Here is a 22,368-nt window from a genome sequence, read left to right on the forward strand (position 1 = left end):
AAAACGTTACACATTTTCTTTGTCTATTTGTAATTTTTCAATTGGTCATACTGGTGGGGGAAAACACCATGCCATTAAAATAAATCCATAGCAATAAAGAACCTTTTTCTTTGGTCTCTTATCAATGATTGTTGTTGTACAATGAAAATATTCTAATTAAATGTCCTTAGATAGTGAGCATTAATATTGGCCTACTATATTTCCTGAAGAGCCAACAAACCAGGTTTTAAAACAGGCAGGTTGTCACTAAGTGTAATGAATGCGTTGCTTGTCCTTTAACTACAGAAGTAGCATTTTCCTTCCTATGTCCTTATGAGCATTCTAAAGGCAGGATCAGCTCAGTGACATGATTTCTATAAATGAGCTTTAGAAATCAGGTCATTAGAGGTATATTCGATATATGATATTCTCTCTAATGCTGCACTTTGAGATGTTGCTCATCATGGAAATTTTATGTCATACTTTACTGAATTGCATCTTTTTAAAACATAATCTGTCATGTCTTTATGTCTTATATTTTGTGTGTAAATATTTTGTAAACCACCAATGCTTTTATGGGTGAGTATTTCAGTTATGTATAGAAATAACAGTGGAGTAAAGTTTTTTGGGGTCAATCTTTTATTGTTTCAAAACTCTAAATTCTTTTACAATACAGTCATTTATTGTTACTTGTGTGATTTGAATGATGGGTAATGTACAATGTCATCCAGTAATGAAACACAGTCACAAGCAAAGTATTCCTTTCTACATATCAATATTCTATGACAGCGGGAAGTTTTGAGCTGTTGTAGTTCATTTTTACGTATTTATTTTATTTGTCAGCACAATTCCTTCCCTTTTGAATCAACAAAAAGCATTGTTTTTTTGAAAGTGCATTTTCAAGGATTGCAATGACGACCGCTTTCACCAGTCGGCCAAAATGTACATGTCAGTATTAACACAGGGCCATACTGCGCTGTGAGTAACAAACAGCATTGACTACACTTCCAACTACGACATTTAACTGGATAAGTGAAATCAAAGAAAATATATCAATATGCATGCCATGAACATTCCTTCATAAACATTTATAATAAATGTATATTTTCATTTGTTGTTGGTAATGATACAGTATTTTCCACAAAGAGGACAAATGCTGATAATGAATGAAATATATAAACATCCAAATACTTTTTGTTCAATTTACACCCAGGTATGAATGCTTTCTGCCAGTGTTTAGGGCCATGCCCTAATAAAGAAATAGCGTTTGGTCCACAATAACAAATCTTCTGGATTAAAAAGAGAGAGGGTTGATGGGATGTTGAACTGAAAGCCCAAATAATAGCCTGATTATCATCTTTCTTTTCATTTTCAAGTTGATAAGAGATGTATTTATGAATGATGTGAGAGTCTATTTAAAACTTTATGCAATATAAACATACATTTTAGATCATAACTTGGCTATATTATACTTTCTTGTTCCATGAAACAGCTTTCACCCTGTAGAACTTGGTGCCCAAAGGAACTTTGAACCGGTTTTGAGCCTAAGGGAAACAGTCACCACATACATGTTTTTAAAACGTCACCCTTTGATTGTTGATTATTTTAGTCGGTTATTAATTTACTATTATAATTATCATTTTACCTTCTTTAATGACAATCTATATTAAGAAAATATACTGTGCTATACTACTGGACTATTAAATGACTATTACAATTCATTACCTATATACTAATTACCTTTTTCGCCTGGCAATATTCCTTCTCCATCACTTTTCCAAGAACCCACGGGCGTCTTGAGGCTCCTGATGCTGAAGTAAACATAGGATCTGTCAGCGATTGACAGAATAAAACCAATACAATCAATACACAAACATTTTGACATAGCTTACTCCAATTCAGTTGTCCAAGTTAATAAATTCACCAATATTTAGAGTTTGTAAAGAGCAGATAAATGCTTGTTTTTTGCACAACTTGTTCGACAAAACATATCTTCATTTATACAAAAATTTGTATAATTGTACGCAACTTTGTATCTACGCAACAAAAGTTAAAATTGTATATAACTTTGTATATTATAACTTAGTAACTAAATATTCTATAATAACTTAGCTACATATTGTTTTTTAAGTATAGGCTATGGTGATTGTCTGACCTGGTTTGAGGTCCAGTGCAGTGAGGGACTCGGAGTGGAGGAAGTACAGGGTGGGACCCACGGTGAACAGTACATAGTTGTCATGCCTTTCATCTAGGATGATCAGAACCAAGTCACCAACCTGGAAACTGAAAAGGACAGAGGTCAACCTTGACACAAAATGGTGCTAGATACTAGATACAACAAAAGGATGAACCAGATATTAAGAGACAAAAATGAAATAAAAAACACATAAAAAAGCTTTGATGTTCATACTGATGAAAAACAGAGATTTGCTGGAGAAAACTCATTTCATTTTTTACAAAGGAGAAAACGTACAAGCACTGTATCTACACACTCTACACATCAGCACTTGTGGCAATCTTATAAGCTTACTCTCTGATGGCGATTTTCTCTGAATGCCGTGACGACACCGAGGACATGCTTTGAGACATCTACAAAGAGAGAAAGGTAATGGTGAGTATGATCTTCTTGACACTGCTGGTCATGGATGCTTTCCTAGTCTGACTGATCTTTGCATGGCAGCTGTCAATACCACCACCGTATGGCGTGAAATGTATTTGCTGGAACATACACGTTTTGGCACTTATTTTTAAGGTATGTGTGCAATAATGGTGCAATATGTTTAACTGCCTGAAGGACTGTATTGATTTTCCTTTTGATGGAGGAAGTTACTGTTAGGGCTCAGAAATCTCCTAGGTCTGCTGGACAGGGACATAAGCTTTGATGCTACTGCCATCTAGTGGTGCTGGGGTAAAATAGACTGGGGTACACTGACAATACCTGTGTCTAAGCTAAATGAATTCAAATGGGATATACACTAATACAGATTATTAGGTACTCCACCCCATTCATAAAAATGGTTCGCTCCTACAGACAGTGAGTCATGTGGCCGTGGCTTGCTATATAACACAGGCAGACAGGAGGAGAGGCATTCAGTTACTGCTCGAGTGAACGTTAGAATGGGCAAAACGAGTGACCTAAGCGACTTTTGAGCATGGTATGATCATCAGTGGCAGGTGCTCTGGTTCCAGTATCTCAGAAATTGCCGGCCTCCTGGGCTTTTCACGCACAACAGTGTCTAGGGTTTACAGAGAATGGTGCGACAAACAAAAAACATCCACTCAGCGGCAGTCCTGTGGGCAAAAACAGCTCGTTGACGAGAGGTCGAAGGAGAATGGCAAGAATCGTGTAAGCTAACAGGCAAGTCACAAATGGGCAAATAACAGCGCAGTGCAACAGTGGTGTGCAGAACAGCATCTTGGAACGCACAACTCGTCAGTCCTTGTCACGGACGGGCTATTACAGCAGACGACTACACCGGGTTCCACTCCTATCAGCTAAAAACAAGAAGAAGCCGCTCCAGTGGCACACTAACACCAACACTGGACAATTGAAGAAAAGAAAAACAGAATCCCAGTTCCTGTTGCGTGATGCTGATGACAGAGTCAGGATTTGGCCTAAGCAGCATGAGTCCATGGCCCCATCCAGCCTGGTGTCAATGATACAGGCTGGTGGCAGTAGTGTAATGATGTGGGGAATGTTTTCCTGGCACACGTTAGGTCCCTTGATACCAATTGAGCAATGTTTCCATGCCCCAAAGAACTCAGGCTGTTCTGGAGGCAAAGGGGGGTCCGACCCAGTACAATATGGGTGTACCCAACAAACTGGCCAATGAGTGTATATCCATAAGTAACAAGGCAATAGTAAATATGCTGTCCCCCACAAATGATGCAGCGCCAATTAGTGACAACAATTCAAGCTCAAACGGTACAGGAGATACGGATGCTGAAAGTTTAGAATTTCAGTTGATTCCTATAGCACCTCCATTGGGTCTATCAGTGTAATTTTGTAAATGCCGTATGTCTACGGCAAAATGCATCATTCACCCAAGTTTTATCAAAATCGGGCCAGACAACTATACACATGGAAACCATGTAAAAAATGTATGTATCAAGAAATGGCAATATCTGGTTGTATATCTGCCCTAGAACAGTTAAACAATCACATTATATTAACAGCAACATTTCCACATTTTCTAATCAGTCATCAAATTGAATCAAACCTACCAGTCTTTGACTGAGGCGCTTGTTTTCCTCTTCCTTCATATGTAAAGTCTGAAATATGACAGCACACGTTAGGACAAAACTCAGGACAAACTCTAGAACAACCCATATAAACTCAACAAAAAAAAGAAATGTCCCTTTTTCAGGACCCTGTCTTTCAAAGATCATTCGTAAAAATCCAAATAACTTCACAGATCGCCATTGTAAAGGGTTTAAACACTGTTTCCCATGCTTGTTCAATGAACCCATAAACAATTAATGAACATGCACCTGTGGAACGGTCGTTAAGACACTAACAGCTTACAGACGGTAGGCAAATAAGGTCACAGTTATGAAAGCTTAGGACACTAAAGAGGCCTTTCTACTGACTGAAAAATGCCAAAAGAAAGATACCCAGGGTCCCTGCTCATCTGCATGAGGCCTGCAGATGTGGGCAGGGCAATAAATTGCAATGTCCGTACTGTGAGACGCCTAAGACAGCGCTACAGGGAGAGAGGACGGACAGCTGATCATCCTCGCAGTGGCAGAGCACGTGTAACACCAGCACAGAATCGGTACATCCGAACATCATACCTGCGGGACAGGTACAGGATGGCAACAACTGCCCGAGTTACACCAGGAACGCACGATCCCTCCATCAGTGCTCAGACTGTCCGCAATAGGCTGAGAGAGGCTGGACTGAGGGCTTGTAGGCCTGTTGTAAGGCAGGTCCTCACCAGACGGGCACAAAAGATGGGCACAAACCCACCGTCGCTGGACCAGACAGGACTGGCAAAAAGTGCTCTTCACTGTCGCGGTTTTGTCTCACCAGGGGTGATGATCGGATATGCGTTCATCGTCGAAGGAATGAGCGTTACATCGAGGCCTGTACTCTGGAGCTGGATCGATTTGGAGGTGGAGTGTCCGTCATGGTCTGGGGTGGTGTGTCACAGCATCATTGGACTGAGCTTGTTGCCATTGCAGGAAATCTCAATGCTGTGTGTTACAGGGAAGACATCCTCCTCCCTCATGTGGCACCCTTCCTGCAGGCTCATCCTGACATGACCCTCCAGCATGACAATGCCACCAGCCATACTGCTTGTTCTGTGCGTGATTTCCTGCAAGACAGGAATTTCAGTGTTCTGCCATGGCCAGCCAAGAGCCCAGATCTCAATCCCATTGAGCACGTATGGGACCTGTTGGGACCTGTCATAGAGGTGTCTACTCACCCTCTCAAGTAACAGTATCCGCTGTTTCTCCTCGGACATCATCAGGATGTTATCGCTGATAAGGAAACAACGGATGAATAATCAGATCACTGTGGTGACAGCTTTTAACACATTTGAGAATCATTCAAACAAATTCTTACTCTGAAATATGAAGATTCAACAAGCATAAATATGAATTTAGAGTGACCTTCTCTGGGGTAATAATGATTGCTAGCCTGCTTGATTGTAGTTAAAAGTAAAAATAAATAAATAACTTACATTTTCTAATCCTAGCCTCCCTTGTTCTGTCTTATTTGTCCTCACGTTGTCCATCCTTGTCTGGCTATCTCAAACAAGTACTTTCAACATCCTTCTTAATCTTTTACACATTCAAACTGACATGCTACTACTATCTTCAACATTATTCTTTGACAGCTTACAACTTCTATTCATAAATTGGTCTAATGCCTTTCAAAGGCCGTCACTGTCCTCAGTTCAACCAAATAAGTCTCCAAGTTTAAACAAGTACCATTAGACAAATATTTTGACAAGTAGATCTGTCAAAGCTTAACTTATTTCTATAAAATGACAGATTCATTGCGATGTTAGGGGGTTATTATGAGTCACTGTTTATTGGACTATTTATGTTTGGGAGATGCTTACTGTACGGTCACCATACTGGCCTCCACAGCTGAGTCCACCTTGTCGTCCTCTCTGATGGCGGCCACAGAGGCCAGTCTGTCTGTGTCAAGGAAGGGCTCCGAGTAGCAGGCTCCAGCCCCAACCTCAACTTCAGTCCCAGGACCAGGACAAAGCCCAGGTCCAGGCCCGGCTCCAGTGGGCTCCAGAGCTAAGAGGTTAGGGCTGTAGTAGGCCGAGGACACCAGGGCAGTGCTGCGCAGCCGGTTCAGGTCCTCCTCCAACTGCTTCTTCTCCTGCATGACGATGGCCCGGTCTTCAGACAGTGTCTCTATTAGACCTGGAGACACAGTGAACATATCAGCATGACTGGACTGCAGCAAGACTGACTTTCAATACAATCAACCAACATATTCAAGGATTGAACGAACCACAAACCAATAACAGCATAGAAAATGCAATCTAGTTTCAGTATATCCAGCACATTAAGTTTTCAGAAGGCGGAAATCATTCCGTTCTCTCAGTGCCATAGCTGTACGTGTCTGTCTGTCCTGTACCTTTGTCCTTCTCCTGTTGCTGGGTAACCTTCCGCAGCTTCTCTGTCAGATCATTGATGATCTGTTCCTTTTTCAGCTTTTCTCTCGTCAGCACAGTGTTGAAGTTAGTCTGGGGAGGGAGGAGGGGGGAAATGAAGGCTTTCAGATACTGCTACTGCATTGTCTGGGAGGTAAGTTAACACACAGTGAGGCAGTCACAGAGGACAAAGAACTACCAGACAGGTGACAGGCTCAGTGAGTCAACTGAGGGTTGAGTCATGGCTCAGAACAATAGACCACAATCAAGCCTGCTCACTTTAACATAAGACCTTAGGCTAGCTCGGAGGACCTTAGGCTAGCTCGGAGGACCTTAGGCTAGCTCGGAGGACCTTAGGCTAGCTCGGAGGACCTTAGGCTAGCTCGGAGGACCTTAGGCTAGCTCGGAGGACCTTAGGCTAGCTCGGAGGACCTTAGGCTAGCTCGGAGGACCTTAGGCTAGCTCGGAGGACCTTAGGCTAGCTCGGAGGACCTTAGGCTTGGTAGCAAAATCTATGATTATAATAATAATTTATAAAAATAGTAAAAAAATATATATATTTGTGAGGCAGAATGTGTTCTCACCAATGTTTGACTTGTTCTAACCGCTTTTTCTCCCAACAACATGGTTTAGGCCTAACCACGTTCCACCAAGAGGGTCACACACAGTGACCAGTATCATATTCCCATTTGGACTGCTCCCCAGCAAGCAAGATGACATGAGAACACTGTGCTCTAATTATAATACACACATACTGCCCCACAGACCTGCTTCATTATGGGGTGACTAAGACTTAGTAGTAGTGATGTAATGGAGTATTTGAAGAATTTTAGATATTGGTCACTAGTGGTCAGTTTGTTTGCAGTTGCCAGTGGATCACAATTAGACCTACTTAATGGAAAGCTAATTGGAGACAAATGCTAAAAAACTGAAACATTTGGCTAACAATTAGATAAAAGCTAAACATTTTAGGCAGACAAACGACAGACTATAGGATTTAAATTGTAGTGTATCTAGGTGCTAGATTTGGTGCTGGTCAATATTGACAGAGGAACCTTCTGAAGATCTGGGGAGGACTAGCCTAACACTGACCTGTTGTTCTGCAATGAGGGAGGTCTTGAGGTTCTGCATCTCCTCGTTCTTCCTCCTCTCCAGGAGCTCCAGCTGGGTGTGCAGCGAGGCAGTCTCCTGCTGCAGATGCTCCTGCAATGCAGAGTCCAGGGAGAGAGGAGCCCCTGCATCAGACCCCCGACCCTCTGTCTGTACCTCCGACAACCCTGCCTCTCTGAGGGACACACACAGACACAAGTAACAGGCAGACAGACACAAGTAGCAGGCAGACAGAGACACGGGCAGGCAGAGAGACACGGGCAGGCAGAGAGACACGGGCAGGCAGAGAGACACGGGCAGACAGAGAGACACGGGCAGACAGAGAGACACGGGCAGACAGAGAGACACGGGCAGACAGAGAGACACGGGCAGACAGAGAGACACGGGCAGACAGAGAGACAGAGACAGGCAGGCAGACAGAGACAAAGACAGGCAGGCAGGCAGAGACACAGGCAGGCAGGCAGGCAGAGACACAGGCAGACAGACAGAGACACAGGCAGGCAGGCAGACACACACACACACCAGGTCAAAATAAAAACTAACTCCTCACAACTTAAACTCATGTTAATCCCTTTGGCAACAGGTATGTCAAAAACATCCAACCACATGCACGCTTGACACAGTATACGGTACAAGCGCTGGTTTCCCCTAGCATTTAACACAGGCCCTTTTTTCATGATGTAAACATTGCACTTAGTGGTACCCCAACCCAAAATGCAGCTATGCCACATTACAAAAGTGCTATTTTCAGCGTATACTACAGCTCACTGAAGTCAACACAGGCTGAAGTCTGGGTGGGATTCACTCAAATGTTTGCTATATTAGATACAGTATATCACATGGAGAAGGTAATGTCACAGCTAATAATGATCTGTATAAATAGTTACCTTGTTCATTACAGGGCAAATTACATTTTTATAGCAAATCACTGTTTAATGCAAGTAGAGAGCAGTGGGGCATTCATCAGCTCTTACCTTTCAGAGGATTGTCTTTCCTGAAGGTCACATTCAAGTTGTCTAATTTTGTCTAACAGTCTTTTCTCCATTTCCACCTTCTGTTGCTTTAAGTCTTTAAAGACATCTGGTACAGCAGCCTTCAAGGCCATCTCTTTCTCCAAACGTTCCTGGGCTGTTTGTGTGTCTTGCTCTATTCTTTTGGCGAGCAGGTCGTTCTCCACCTGCAAATCGTAGATAACAGTCCTTAAGTGTTGTTCCTGCTCCTCAGAACTCCCCCGCTGCTTCTCCTTATCTTCGCACAGTGCCACTGTCTGCAGGTCGAGGTCTCGCTGGAGGTTCTGCAGCTGCTCAACTTGGCTCCTCTCGGTGTCCAGGGTCTGCTGCTGCAGGGCAGTCCGCTCTCTGAGGAGCTGGTTCCTCTCCTCCTCGTGCCTGTCCACCAACTCAGAGATACACTGGTCCTTCTCCATCAGCCTCCTCAGCTCAGCCAGGTCCGTCTCGTACTCCTCGTTCTTGGCCTGCAGCTGCCTGTTAACCTGGGCTAGCTGTTCGCTGAGGGACTGGGTCTCAGCCTCCACAGTGGCCTTCCCCACATTGGCCTCCTGCTGCCCCTGCTTGGCCTCCTCGTACAGCAGCCTCACCTCCTCCGTCTCAGACTCCTTCAGGGCCAGCTCCACCTCCAGCTTGCAGCGCAGGTCAGCCAGCTCGATGACCCGGGCCTCCAGGTCCCTCAGCTGGCAGTCCCTCTCTGTCAGGGTGGCGGTGTGCAGGTCAGTGACCTCGCTCAGCTTGGCCCTGTTCTCTGTGGCCAGATGCTCCAGGGCCTCCTGGTTCTCCCGGGCCAGGGTATCTAGCTGGGCCTGGTGCTGGTGCCTCATCCTCTCCTCCAGCTCCTGCAGGTGGGACTGCTTGGCCCCCTCCAGCTCCTGGCGGATCTTCTGCTGGCCGCGCTCGATCTCAATGTGCAGCGTCTCCAGCTGGCTGGCCAGGGAGTCTCTGGAGGCAGCCAGGGTCTGCACCTCTTGGACCTGATCGCTGATCTTCTGCTCCAGGACCCTGGCTGTTTGAGTGTGTCCGTTCTCTGCCTCGGCCCAATCCTCTCTCTCGACCTCCAACTGGGTGAGCTCCTTCTTCTTGTGCTCCAGCAGCCCCTCCAGTTCCAGCATGGCCCGCTGCACGTCTTTCACAATGTTCTTGTTGACCTGGTTCTCTTCCATCAGGGCCTGAAGCTGATTCTCGTGGTCCTGCTGCAGGGAGAGGAGCTCGGCCTGGTGCTCCTCCTCCTCTCTCTTTCGGATGGTGTCCACCATGTTGCGCACCTCAATGGTCATGGTCTTCAGGGCGAAACCAAAGTCTCGCTGCTCCTTCAGCAGCAGGTCTCTGTGGCGGTACAGGTCATCCTTGACGCTCCGCAGGTTGGTCTGGGACTCCTCGGCGGCAGTGCGGTACTTCTCCATGCTCAGCTTTAGCGCGGCCATCTTGGAGTTCTCCCTCTCTAAAGTGGTGGTGTCATGCATGCGCTTGCTGTCGATAGCGTTGATGACCGAAGAGTACAGCGACTCCACCATCATCCCTGGGCTGGTGGGGTCGCTGATGGGGGTGGGCGAGTTTTCAATCACAAACTCGTTGACCGCCGACATGAAGTCTGACTCGGGGCTCTCAGCCAGGGAGTCCAGGTCCAGGGAACCGGCCTGCTGCAGGACAGGGTCCATGTTGGGGTGGCCAATGGTCTCAAAGTCAAAGGTTTGAGCGTCGATGCTGTCTGGAGACAGGTCCTCCAGCATGGTGGGGCCGTGGCCAGGGAGGGGCTGGCAGAGTGGGCCCGGGAGACTGAGAGAGGATGGGGTCATGGACGAGGTAAAGGTGGTCCCCGGGGTGCTGTTGGACCGCGTGGTTAACGGGGTCACCGCTGCCGTGGATCTCTGAGCACTCTGGCTGCACGACACCTGGAGGAACAGAAATGAGAAGGGGAGTGAGTGAAGAATATGCAATTAAAAGACAGTGATCTCTGTGCTTTTGGATTATTTCCAGTGCATATTCCATTGTAGATTGTGATTACCCTTTGTTCGCTCAGCAAGTCAGTGATAGTTCGAGACATCTCGTCCACACTGGCAGCTTGAGTAGCTAGCACCAACTGTTGAAGCATCTCCACGTGCTGGTGCAAAGGCTCAAAGTCACACAGTGTTGGAAGCCTGGGGAAAAGTAGCAGGTTTATTGCACTGCATATTGGGTTATTGCACTGCATATCGCAACAGATAATACAGCCAAGTGTTCACAAGTTAACTAAAACATAAGGCAGGCATGCCTGGTAATTGCTCCACTATGCACGAGAGGGAAACCACAGCCTACCTGAGGAAAGGCTGCACCTCTGTAGGACAACAGGTCTTTAAGTACTGCAGGTCACCAAGGGAAATATCTGGAAGCTCAAAGTCAAACTTTCTGGGCTTTCGCGTCTAACACGATAAAAGAGGGATAAACAACAAAAACATGAGAAATGGATTGGATTACAATATTTTGGGAATTAAATAGATATAAAAAATAAAAAAACACAATTGACTGACTACTTACGCAAAATGAAGTGGGGGGCCATGAGTCAAGTCCTCTAAACAAGCGATTTCTGAGAAAAGATTTCCCTGCAAAGAGGATCACAGAGCTTTATGTCAGCTCAGCTGTTGGTAGGAATGAATGTATGTTAATTTCAGAGGGGACACTCGTTAAATATCATCAAATGGGTTTTTCTTTTTTATTAAATAAAGAAACTTACTGAACAACTTGCCAAACGTTTCCCTTTTATACTTCTCAGTCTCATAGAGACGTTTTCCATCCTTCACGAGAGCACAGGCCCACTGAGGAGAGAGAGAGAAGAACAGAAGAGCACTATTTTGAGTTTCGCCGCATATCTATAGGCCCGGCTGGAGGTTGAGGCTTGTTTTAGGTCTGCAAGTTGGAACTGAGGGGAGATGTGGGTTGGGATTGGGTTTTGAGAAGTGGTCACATGATGGTTCTGTGCTCTGACCTCTCTGTAGTGGCCTATGAAGATCTTCCTGCGGACCACCTCCACCACGGCCAGGCAGTACATCTGAGGCACGGTGCTGAGGGCGTCCACCACCCGGACCCTCTCCATCAGCTCTGTCAGCAGCCTCAGCAAGGCCTGCAGCTTCTCTCCATCCTGATCCGCGTGCAGCATCACATAGCAGCACCATCTGCATTCACAGTGGTCAGGATGCTTTAGCTTGGCTAAGTTACCATTATTTCTACAGTGTTAGCTTAGTTCGTTTCGTGCTTTCAATGGCTGTATTTGACCAGTTAGACATCTGGATTCAGTAGAGCAATTTGGTTAATTTCATTGCTCAAGGGATTTTCAGCAGTATGTTTTCTGGCTTCTGGGATGAAGATGCACGGAGAACATCTTAATAAAAAATGACACAGATGAACAGATGTCTTACTTGAGTCGAACCTGTAGGTTGTTCGCCAGTTCCTGTTTGGCAGTGGTGCACTTCTGTTTTATGTCCAGCAGCTTCCGGTGGTTGGTCAGCATGATCATCAGCTGGTTGGCGTGACTAAGACACAGGTCAGGCAGCACGGACGTATCCTTCAGGTTCTCAGCACGCTTCTGATTGGCCAGAAATCCCTAACAGCCAATAGATTGATTAATAGGGGAGTTTAGTTAGATTTCATGAACACATTTTCAACTAAAAGCTTGATTGCAGTATACATACAGTACATAATTTTATCAAGTAGTCATTTGAATGATTAGGCACATTTCTATGCAGTGTTTTATTCACTATTGGCATTTGGTACAATAACATAATTTAGATAAGATTTATTTTGTTTACCTGAGCAAGTTCCTTCTGTTCATTGACCAACTTGTTACAGCTTGCGATCATTTGGTCTAGAGCGTATAACCTGTCCTCAAGCCCTTTGATGGCTTTCATGTTCTGATTATCCAGTTTGGCTATCGTGTCTCGACATTCCGACAAGAATGGTTGAATGATCCGTGGGTCGAGCTGAAATAGAAAGGATGATGTGGCTCCATCCGAACTGTTTCTGAATAAACTCTCATAACTGACTGTGGACTCATGTTTATAAAGAATTACACTGTGGAGTCATGGCAAGGCCACAGAGGCCTATTCAGTCACACATACACAAATACAGACAGGCACAGTAAAGACAACATACAGACACAAACAACAGTGACTTACCCTATTGATGGAGTCAAAGCATTTCCTCACAACTGATTCCACGTCATTGGGCCGGTCTTGAACGTTGATCCAGTCCAGCAGTGTGACGTTGAAGGACGGGGGGTTGGCCCTCTCTGGAGAGTCTGCCTCCTGAAGGGCTGCCCTCAGCCCACTACTGTCAGTCATCTCACTGCTTTCCTGGGCTTGGGCGGTGTCGGGTGAGCCCCCCGCCCCCGGAGCACAAACTGACATAGGTAACTTGGTGGAGCTCCTTTGTGTTTCGGTGGGGGTGGGGCAGAGCACAGAGTCAGTGGACTTCTCGTCCTCGGTCTCATCGGAGTCCTTGGCTGGAGTGGAGCAGGACTTCCCTAGACATTCTCTGTAGCTGTGGCGGGTCAGACACTCCAGTAGGGGGATCTTGGCCATGACTGAGACTGCTGTCCCCAGTCTAGAAAAAGACATGCCAAATCTCAGTTCACAACCATAGAATATAGATTTACATCTTTGGATACAGATTCATTAATGCAAGTGTGGCACGGGGAGGACACACACACAACCAGACCGAGAGAGAGAGACAGACTGAGTGAGAGCGAGACCGAGAGAGAGCGAGACCGAGAGAGACAGACAGACAGACCGAGAGAGACAGAGAAAGAGTGTGTCTCAGTTGGTAGAGCATGGCCCTTGCAACACCAGAGTTGTGGGTTTGATTCCCATGGGGACCAGTATGAAAGAAAAAATATATAATATGAAAATGTATGCACTTAGTACTGTAAGTCAGTCTGGATAAGAGTGTCTGCTAAATGACTCAAATGTAATGAACATAATTAGCTGATGTGGTATGCCACACAGAGATCTATAACCTGATACAGCCCTATCTGTGAGATACATTCATTTAACCTGAATAATTAATTGAAATTGAACCTATTGACTGAAGTATCACAGTAGGCCAACACATCCAAATTCCATTATTCCCCCCCCCCCTTGCCAATTGCATTGAACTTAAAATTTATGCAGGGAGTCACTTACTTTGTCAGTTTCAATTTGATATCCTCAAAGTCTTGTTGATAATTCATGTATGCTGTGTCAAATTTCCACAGTAGCTTCTGATAGGACAGCGTGCAGTCATCCAGGTTGGCCATGATGGCAGCCCAGCCTTGGTGTTGGAGGTGTTCATCGTGAACCAGGCGTTCGCAGAAAGAGCAAAGTTTCTTGGCAACTTCACACATTTCCTAGAGAAGCATAATAAAAAGGTATTCAGAAGTTTGATCACACTAAAAATGCCAAAACAATCCTACACTTGATTAGCTACAATGCCCTTCTCTCAGCACATTTCAAAGCTGCAGGCTAAAGTTAAATCTAGACTTGGTTTCCTCTATCGTAATCGCTCCTCTTTCACCCCAGCTGCCAATCTAACCCTGATTCAGATGACCATCCTACCCATGCTAGATTACGGCGACGTAATTTATAGATCGCAGGTAAGGTTGCTCTCGAGCGGCTACATGTTCTTCACCATACAGCCATCAGATTTGCCACCAAATCAAATCAAAGTTTATTTGTCACGTGCGCTGAATACAACACCTTACAGTGAAATGCTTACTTACAGGCTCTAACCAATAGTGCAAAAAAGGTATTAGGTGAACAATAGGTAAGTAAAGAAATAAAACAACAGTAAAAAGACAGGCTATATACAGTAGTGAGGCTATAAAAGTAGCAAGGCTACATACAGACACCGGTTAGTCAGGCTGATCGAGGTAGTATGTACATGTAGACATGGTTAAAGTGACTATGCATATATGATGAACAGAGAGTAGCAGTAGCGTAAAAGAGGGGTTGGCGGGTGGGACACAATGCAGATAGCCAGGTAAGCCAATGTGCGGGGGCACTGGTTGGTCGGGCCAATTGAGGTAGTATGTACATGAATGTATAGTTGAAGTGACTATGCATATATGATAAACAGAGAGTAGCAGCAGCGTAAAAAGAGGGGTTCGGGGGGGGCACACAATGCAAATAGTCCGGGTAGCCATTTGATTACCTGTTTGTCCTAGACTTGGCACTCCGGTACCGCTTGCCATGCGGTAGTAGAGAGAACAGTCTATGATTGGGGTGGGTGGGGTCTTTGACAATTTTTAGGGCCTTCCTCTGACACCGCAAATGCTCCTTATAGGACACATCACTGCACTCTATACTCCTCTGTAAACAGGTCATTTCTGTATACCCGTCGCAAGACCCACTGGTTGATGCTTATTTACAAAACCCTCTTAGGCCTCACTCCCCCCTATCTGAGATACCTACTGCAGCCCTCATCCTCCACATACAACACCCCTTCTGCCAGTCACATTCTGTTAAAGGTCCCAAAAGCACACACATCCCTGGGTCGTTCCTCTTTTCAGTTCGCTGCAGGTAGCGACTGGAACGAGCTGCAAACACACACTCAAACTGGACTGTTTGATCTCAATCTCTTTATTCAAAGACTCAATCATGGACACTCTTACTGACAGTTGTGGCTGCTTCACGTGATGTATTGTTGTATCTACCTTCTTGCCCTTTGTGCTGTTGTCTGTGCCTAATAATGTTTGTACCATGTTGTGTTGCCATGTGTTGCTGCCTTGCTATGTTATTTTAGGTCTCTCTTTATGTAGTGTTGTGTTGTCTCTCTTGTCGTGATGTGTGTTTTGTCCTATATATATATATATACACTGCTCAAAAAAATAAAGGGAACACTAAAATAACACATCCTAGATCTGAATGAATGAAATATTCTTATTAAATACTTTTTTCTTTACATAGTTGAATGTGCTGACAACAAAATCACACAAAAATGATCAATGGAAATCAAATTTATCAACCCATGGAGGTCTGGATTTGGAGCCACACTCAAAATTAGTGGAAAACCACACTACAGGCTGATCCAACTTTGATGTAATGTCCTTAAAACAAGTCAAAATGAGGCTCAGTAGTGTGTGTGGCCTCCACGTGCCTGTATGACCTCCCTACAATGCCTGGGCATGCTCCTGATAAGGTGGCGGATGGTCTCCTGAGGGATCTCCTCCCAGACCTGGACTAAAGCATCCGCCAACTCCTGGACAGTCTGTGGTGCAACGTGGCGTTGGTGGATGGAGCGAGACATGATGTCCCAGATGTGCTCAATTGGATTCAGGTCTGGGGAACGGGCGGGCCAGTCCATAGCATCAATGCCTTCCTCTTGCAGGAACTGCTGACACACTCCAGCCACATGAGGTCTAGCATTGTCTTGCATTAGGAGGAACCCAGGGCCAACCGCACCAGCATATGGTCTCACAAGGGGTCTGAGGAACTCATCTCGGTACCTAATGGCAGTCAGGCTAACTCTGGCGAGCACATGGAGGGCTGTGCGGCCCCCCAAAGAAATGCCACCCCACACCATGACTGACCCACCGCCAAACCGGTCATGCTGGAGGATGTTGCAGGCAGCAGAACGTTCTCCACGGCGTCTCCAGACTCTGTCACGTTTGTCACATGTGCTCATGTGCGAACCTGCTTTCATCTGTGAAGAGCACAGGGCGCCAGTGGCGAATTTGCCAATCTTGGTGTTCTCTGGCAAATGCCAAACGTCCTGCACGGTGTCGGGCTGTAAGCACAACCCCCACCTGTGGACGTCGGGCCCTCATACCACCCTCATGGAGTCTGTTTCTGACCGTTTGAGCAGACACATGCACATTTGTGGCCTGCTGGAGGTCATTTTGCAGGGCTCTGGTAGTGCTCCACCTGCTCCTCCTTGCACAATGGCGGAGGTAGCGGTCCTGCTGCTATAGGGTTGTTGCCCTCCTACGGCCTCCTCCACGTCTCCTGATGTACTGGCCTGTCTCCTGGTAGCGCCTCCATGCTCTGGACACTACGCTGACAGACACAGCAAACCTTCTTGCCACAGCTCACATTGTTGTGCCATCCTGGATGAGCTGCACTACCTGAGCCACTTGGGTGGGTTGTAGACTCCGTCTCATGCTACCACTAGAGTGAAAGCACCGCCAGCATTCAAAAGTGACCAAAACATCAGCCAGGAAGCATAGGAACTGAGAAGTGGTCTCTGGTCACCACCTGCAGAACCACTCCTTTATTGGGGGTGTCTTGCTAATTGCCTATAATTTCCACCTTTTGTCTATTCCATTTGCACAACAGCATGTGAAATTTATTGTCAATTAGTGTTGCTTCCTAAGTGGACAGTTTGATTTCACAGAAGTGTGATTGACTTGGAGTTACATTGTGTTGTTTAAGTGTTCCCTTTATTTTTTTGAGCAGTGTATATTTTTTAATCCCAGCCCCCATCCCCGCAGGAGGCCTTTTGCCTTTTGGTAGGCCGTCATTGTAAATAAGAATTTGTTCTTAACTGACTTGCCTAGTTAAATATAGGTTGAATAAAAAATAAAATACCCTTTTTGTAATATTGAGTATGGTAAAACAAGGTAGAGCGACATTGATGGCTTATTTTGAGAAAGTAGTAACTAGACCAGAAAGCAACAAAACATTTACCACAGCAAGTTGTGTTCGCGAGGCAACGGTGTGAAAGACTGCTGGCATCATTAGTGACTCCTCCACCTTGAGCTCCATCTCATTCTCAATAGAGAATGTGGTTTTGGGGATAGTCGGAGCCCGGTCACACAAAATCATCTCTTTGTTGAACAGGAATATGGGGTTGGTGTCCTGGGAAACAAAAACAATGTGTCAAGACTCTTGAACAGAACACATCTGGAATTATGACGTCCTTTTTTTTTTTAGCATCTTGCACAGAATACTGCCATCAATCAAGTCAAAACCAGCTCCTTTCTACAACACAATCCCCACCAAAAACACAAAATCACCTCCAAAAACACACAATCATTCCAAAATTTACCGTGCCAGCACTGTAGCTGCAGACACGCCTCTCTGCAACCATACACTCCCCTCCATTGACAACCAGGACTTGATGCTGGGTTGCAATCTTGTACTTGACCTGGATGGCATGTTTGAGGTCCAACACTCTGCAAGAAGACAGGTTCAGAGAATGTTTTAATTTCCGCACAAATTACATTTTCCATAGAGACTAGTAGAAAATGGGTAAGGATAATCTGAAAGATTAAATACATGGGTCTTACGTTTGGACAGCAAGCTCTGTGTCAAATGTCAGAGTGCTTCCATTGTTGACCTGGAACACATACAACTTCATGTTGAATCCTCCAGCGATCTTCACACTCTTTTATCTTGATCATTTAGTCATTCAACACCACCCTGTGAAGATTAAAAAAAAAAAAAAGGTATTTACAATAGCTAGGTATTTACTTTTGGTTATGATTTTCTATACTGTGTACTATTTATACTACTGGAAGCTACCTTAAATTTTAGACAATTCGTTCAAGTCTACCAAAGACATTTATTGACACATAAATCACAATCTCGAGCTAATTTTCTTTGAAAGACAGTGGTCCTGTACTGGTAAGAAAACTAATCCCAAAAATATAATTACAAACTGGATGATTCGAGACCTGAATGATTGGCTGACAGTCGTGGTATATGACAAAACATTTATATTTACTGGTCTAATTACGTTGGTAACCAGTTAATAATAACAATAAGGCACCTCAGGGGTTTGTGATATATGGTCAATATACCATCGCTAAGGGCTGTGTCCAGGCACTCCGCGTTGTTTCGCGATTAAGAACAGCCCTTAGCCTGGTCTATTTTCCATATACCACACCCTCGGGCCTTACTGAGAAGATAACTAAAAAGCAGCCACACATGTGGAGCTTCTAACCTAAACTAATTCAGTAGTTGCTTGAACTCAACTAAATAATGTTTATTTCAATTTGACAGCATCTGGCTTGTTCCAAAGTGAATAGACGCTGCTACTTTCCTAGTTGGGCAAACGTTCATTGTCCAGCAAAATTATTATCAGGCAAGATTTACATTTGGACACACTCACTAAATAGGCAGTCAGGGGGTTTAGCTACAGACTGAGTCATGGTGGCTACTAGCTAGCAAGCAAACGCTAACATCGGCGAACTACATTGTAAACAAGACTGAGGACGCCTGTCTCACATTGAAACTGGTCTAGAAACAACAAGCAATATGGCTAGCTGCCAACTAAATTAGAGGTTTGATCAGCCAAACACAACAGACACGTAAAAACATTGGAAATACGCCCCGGCACGCACCAGCGGGAAAAAAACAATTATTTGTCTACATGTGAAACATGACCGTATGCCTCTCCGCCGATCAAATACGAAGCCTTGACACCGTCGGCCGTGGCTAGCAAGCTTTAACGTTAGCTCGCTATGCTTGCGTAATAGACCATTAACGTTAGTAGCTAACGTTAGCCAACTAGCTTGAAGTCAAGGTTGGACTAAATAAAAGGCAAAGAAAAGTACGAACTAAAGACACATTTATATCGAAATAGCTATTTGGTTAATGAACTAACTAATACATGTCTTAAATCAATTTTCTCTGACGCTTCTCAACAACTTAGCGTTGGCAGACGTTGCCTAATCACTACCTACTGTTAGCTAGTTTAGCTAACGTTGGCTAACTAACTAGCGTTATATTTCTGCAAGTTTACAACCATGACAGTGAATGGGTCCGCAAAGTGCCCTCTCCTATTTACATAAATGTTACATGACTGACATGTGTCTAACAATAAGACAAACTCTTACCTTTTTTTCATCTCCTCCTCCGCTTTGGCGAGCTACCGGTAGCACGCTAACTTAGCTGGCTAGCTTGGTTTAGCTTTAACGGCATCGATTTAGCTAACGTTAATAGCTAGCTGGATTTAGAAAGCTAGCCGAAAATCTAGCTAGCTGTGTGGAATGATTAGCTAGTCTGACTCAATCCTAGTTTTTACGATTGATTCATATTGCTATGTAACTACACATGTGCATGGTTTGTTACGGGTATCTTTTTTTGCCCAGGGTTATGTGACAAGACTTAAGGTTTATTTCAAGTAACGTCAGCTAGCAAGCTAACACCCTACTCTGCAGCTGTGTTTTGTTGTTGTCTTCGTCGTCACTGCACAGCAAGGTGCATTCTGGGAGAAGAACAAATAATGGCTGTGTTTTGCTGCAACATGTGAAGGGGTGTGGTAGAGAGGGGCTCCACTACACATAGACTGGGGACCTTTAATTAATGATCTACCCCACCAACTTGATAATCCAACGACAAACACATATGGCATTGTATGTCGAGATTGATAACTCTCCACCTCCAATACATATTTTACATTTTATGTAAGTTTAGCAGATGCTCTTATCCAAAGCGACTTACAGGAGCAATTAGGGTTACGTGCCTTGCTCAAGGGCACATCAACATATTTTTTTTCACCTATTCGGCTCAGGGATTCAAACCAGCGACCTTTTGGTTACTGGCCCAACACTCTTTACCGCTAAGCTACCTGCCTACACATTATACTTGAAAGCAGACATCCATGCAGCATTAGCAAACTTGAAATATGGCAGGCATGTCACTGGATTCGGGTCACAGTCTTTCCTGGAGAACCTCTCTAAATGACTATCGCCCCGTAGCACTCTGACGGACTTCCTGACGGGCCGCCTCCAGGTGATGAGGGTAGGCAACAAAACATCTGCCATGCTGACCCTCAACACGGGGGGCCCTCAGGTGCGTGCTTAGTCCCCTCCTGTACTCCCTGTTTACACAAGACTGTGTGTCCGCGCACAACTCCAACACCATTAAGTTTGCTGACAACACGACGGTGGTAGGGTTGATCACCGACAACGATGAGACAGCTTATAGGGAGGAGGTCAGTGACCTGGCAATGTGGTGCCAGGACAACAACCTCTCCCTCAACGTCAGCAAAACAAAGAAGCTGATCGTGGACTACAGGAAACAGAGGGGTGAGCACGCCCCCATCCACATCGACGGGGCTGTAGTGGAGTGGGTTGAGAGCTTCAAGGTCTTTGGTGTCCACATCATTAAGGAATTAATATGGTCCACACACACCAACACAGTTGTGAAGAAGGCACAACAACGTCTCTTCCCACTCAGGAGGCAGAACATATTTGATATGGGCCCTCAGATTATGAAAAGGTTCTACAGCTTCACCATTGAGAGCATCTTGACTGGCTGCATCACCGCTTGGTATGGCAACTGACCGCAAGTGCGTATAGCCTAGTACATCACTGGGGCCAAGCAAGCTCCCTGCCATCCAGGACCTCTATACCAGGTGGTGTCAGAGGCTCAAAACATTGTTAAAGACTCCAGTCACCCAAGTCATAGACTGTTTTCTCTGCTACCGCATGGCAAGCGATACCGAGGTACCAAGTCTGGAACCAGCAGGACCCTGAACAGCTTCTACATCCAAGCAATAAGACTGCTAAATAGTTAACCAAATAGCTACCCGGACTAGCTGCATTGATACTATTTGCACTAAATCTTTTGACTCATCACATACACTGCTGCTGTTTATTATATGTCCTGCTGCCTAGTCACTTTACCCCTACCTATATGTACTGTACGTATCTACCTCTATTACCTTGTACCCCTGCACATCGACTCGGGACTGGTACCCCGTGTATATAGCTAAGTTATCGTTACTCATTATGTATTTATTCCTTGTGTTATATAGAGTTGAAGTCGGAAGTTTACATACACCTTAGCCAAATACATTTAAACTCAGTTTTTCACAATTCCTGACATTTAATGTCAGTCTTAGGTCAGTGAGGATCACCACGTTATTTTAAGAATGTGGAATGTCAGATTAATAGAGAGAATTATTTATTTCAGCTTTTATTTCTTTCATCACATTCCCAGTGGGTCAGAAGTTTACATACACTCAATTAGTATTTGGTAGCATTGCCTTTAAATTGTTTAACTTGGGTCAAATGTTTCGGGTAGCCTTCCACAAGCTTCCCACAATAAGTTGGGTGAATTTTGGCCCATTCCTCCTGACAGAGCTGATGTAACTGAGTCAGGTTAGTAGGCCTCCTTGCTCACACACGCTTTTTCAGTTCTGCCCACACATTTTATATGGGATTGAGGTCAGGGCTTTGTGATGGCCACTCCAATACCTTGACTTTGTTGTCCTTAAGCCCTTTTGCCACAACTTTGGAAGTATGCTTGGGGTCATTGTCCATTTGGAAGACCCATTTGCTTCCAAGCTTTATCTTCCTGACTGATGTCTTGAGATGTTGCTTCAATATAGCCACATCATTTTCCTCCCTTATGATTCCATCTATTTTGTGAAGTGCACCAGTCCCTCCTGCAGCAAGGCACCCCCACAACATGATGCTGCCACCCCCGTGTTTCACGGTTGGGATGGTGTTCTTCGGATTGCAAGTCTCCCACTTTTTCCTCCAAACATAACGATGGTCATTATGGTCAAACAGTTCTATTTTTGTTTCATCAGACCAGAGGACATTTCTCCAAAAAGTATGATCTTTGTCCCCATGTGCAGTTGCAAACCGTAGTCTGTCTTTTTTATGACGGTTTTGGAGCAGTGGCTTCTTCCTTACTGAGCGGCCTTTCAGGTTATGTCGATATAGGACTCTTGTATATATATACACT

The 22,368-nt window shown here is 44.9% G+C and overlaps 1 protein-coding gene across 3 annotated transcripts; it reads right to left on the reverse strand.

The window, feature by feature from the left end:
• Nucleotides 1–608: 608 nt before the first annotated feature.
• Nucleotides 609–19,864, reverse strand: LOC120055969 (RB1-inducible coiled-coil protein 1-like). Of its 3 annotated transcripts, none has more exons than XM_039004064.1 (23): nt 19,506–19,864; nt 17,955–18,087; nt 17,714–17,840; nt 17,353–17,523; nt 13,873–14,075; nt 12,868–13,294; nt 12,502–12,672; nt 12,112–12,296; nt 11,682–11,868; nt 11,430–11,511; nt 11,234–11,298; nt 11,015–11,118; nt 10,725–10,857; nt 8,684–10,611; nt 7,692–7,884; nt 6,584–6,692; nt 6,051–6,366; nt 5,409–5,463; nt 4,204–4,251; nt 2,510–2,568; nt 2,135–2,262; nt 1,720–1,790; nt 609–1,523 (listed from the first exon to the last, which is right to left on the reverse strand). In XM_039004064.1, the coding sequence occupies exons 2-23, from the start codon at nt 18,023–18,025 to the stop codon at nt 1,446–1,448; spliced, it is 4,911 nt and encodes a 1,636-aa protein (XP_038859992.1). In that variant the 5' UTR covers nt 18,026–18,087; nt 19,506–19,864; the 3' UTR covers nt 609–1,445. The 3 variants fall into 3 exon arrangements, with proteins under 3 accessions (XP_038859992.1, XP_038859990.1, XP_038859993.1); XM_039004062.1 differs by having other exon boundaries at nt 1,720–1,808; XM_039004065.1 differs by lacking the exon at nt 4,204–4,251 and having other exon boundaries at nt 1,720–1,808.
• Between the last annotated feature and the right edge of the window lie 2,504 nt (nt 19,865–22,368).

Source organism: Salvelinus namaycush, chromosome 11, assembly GCF_016432855.1.
Source record: "Salvelinus namaycush isolate Seneca chromosome 11, SaNama_1.0, whole genome shotgun sequence".
Lineage (NCBI taxonomy): Eukaryota > Metazoa > Chordata > Actinopteri > Salmoniformes > Salmonidae > Salvelinus > Salvelinus namaycush.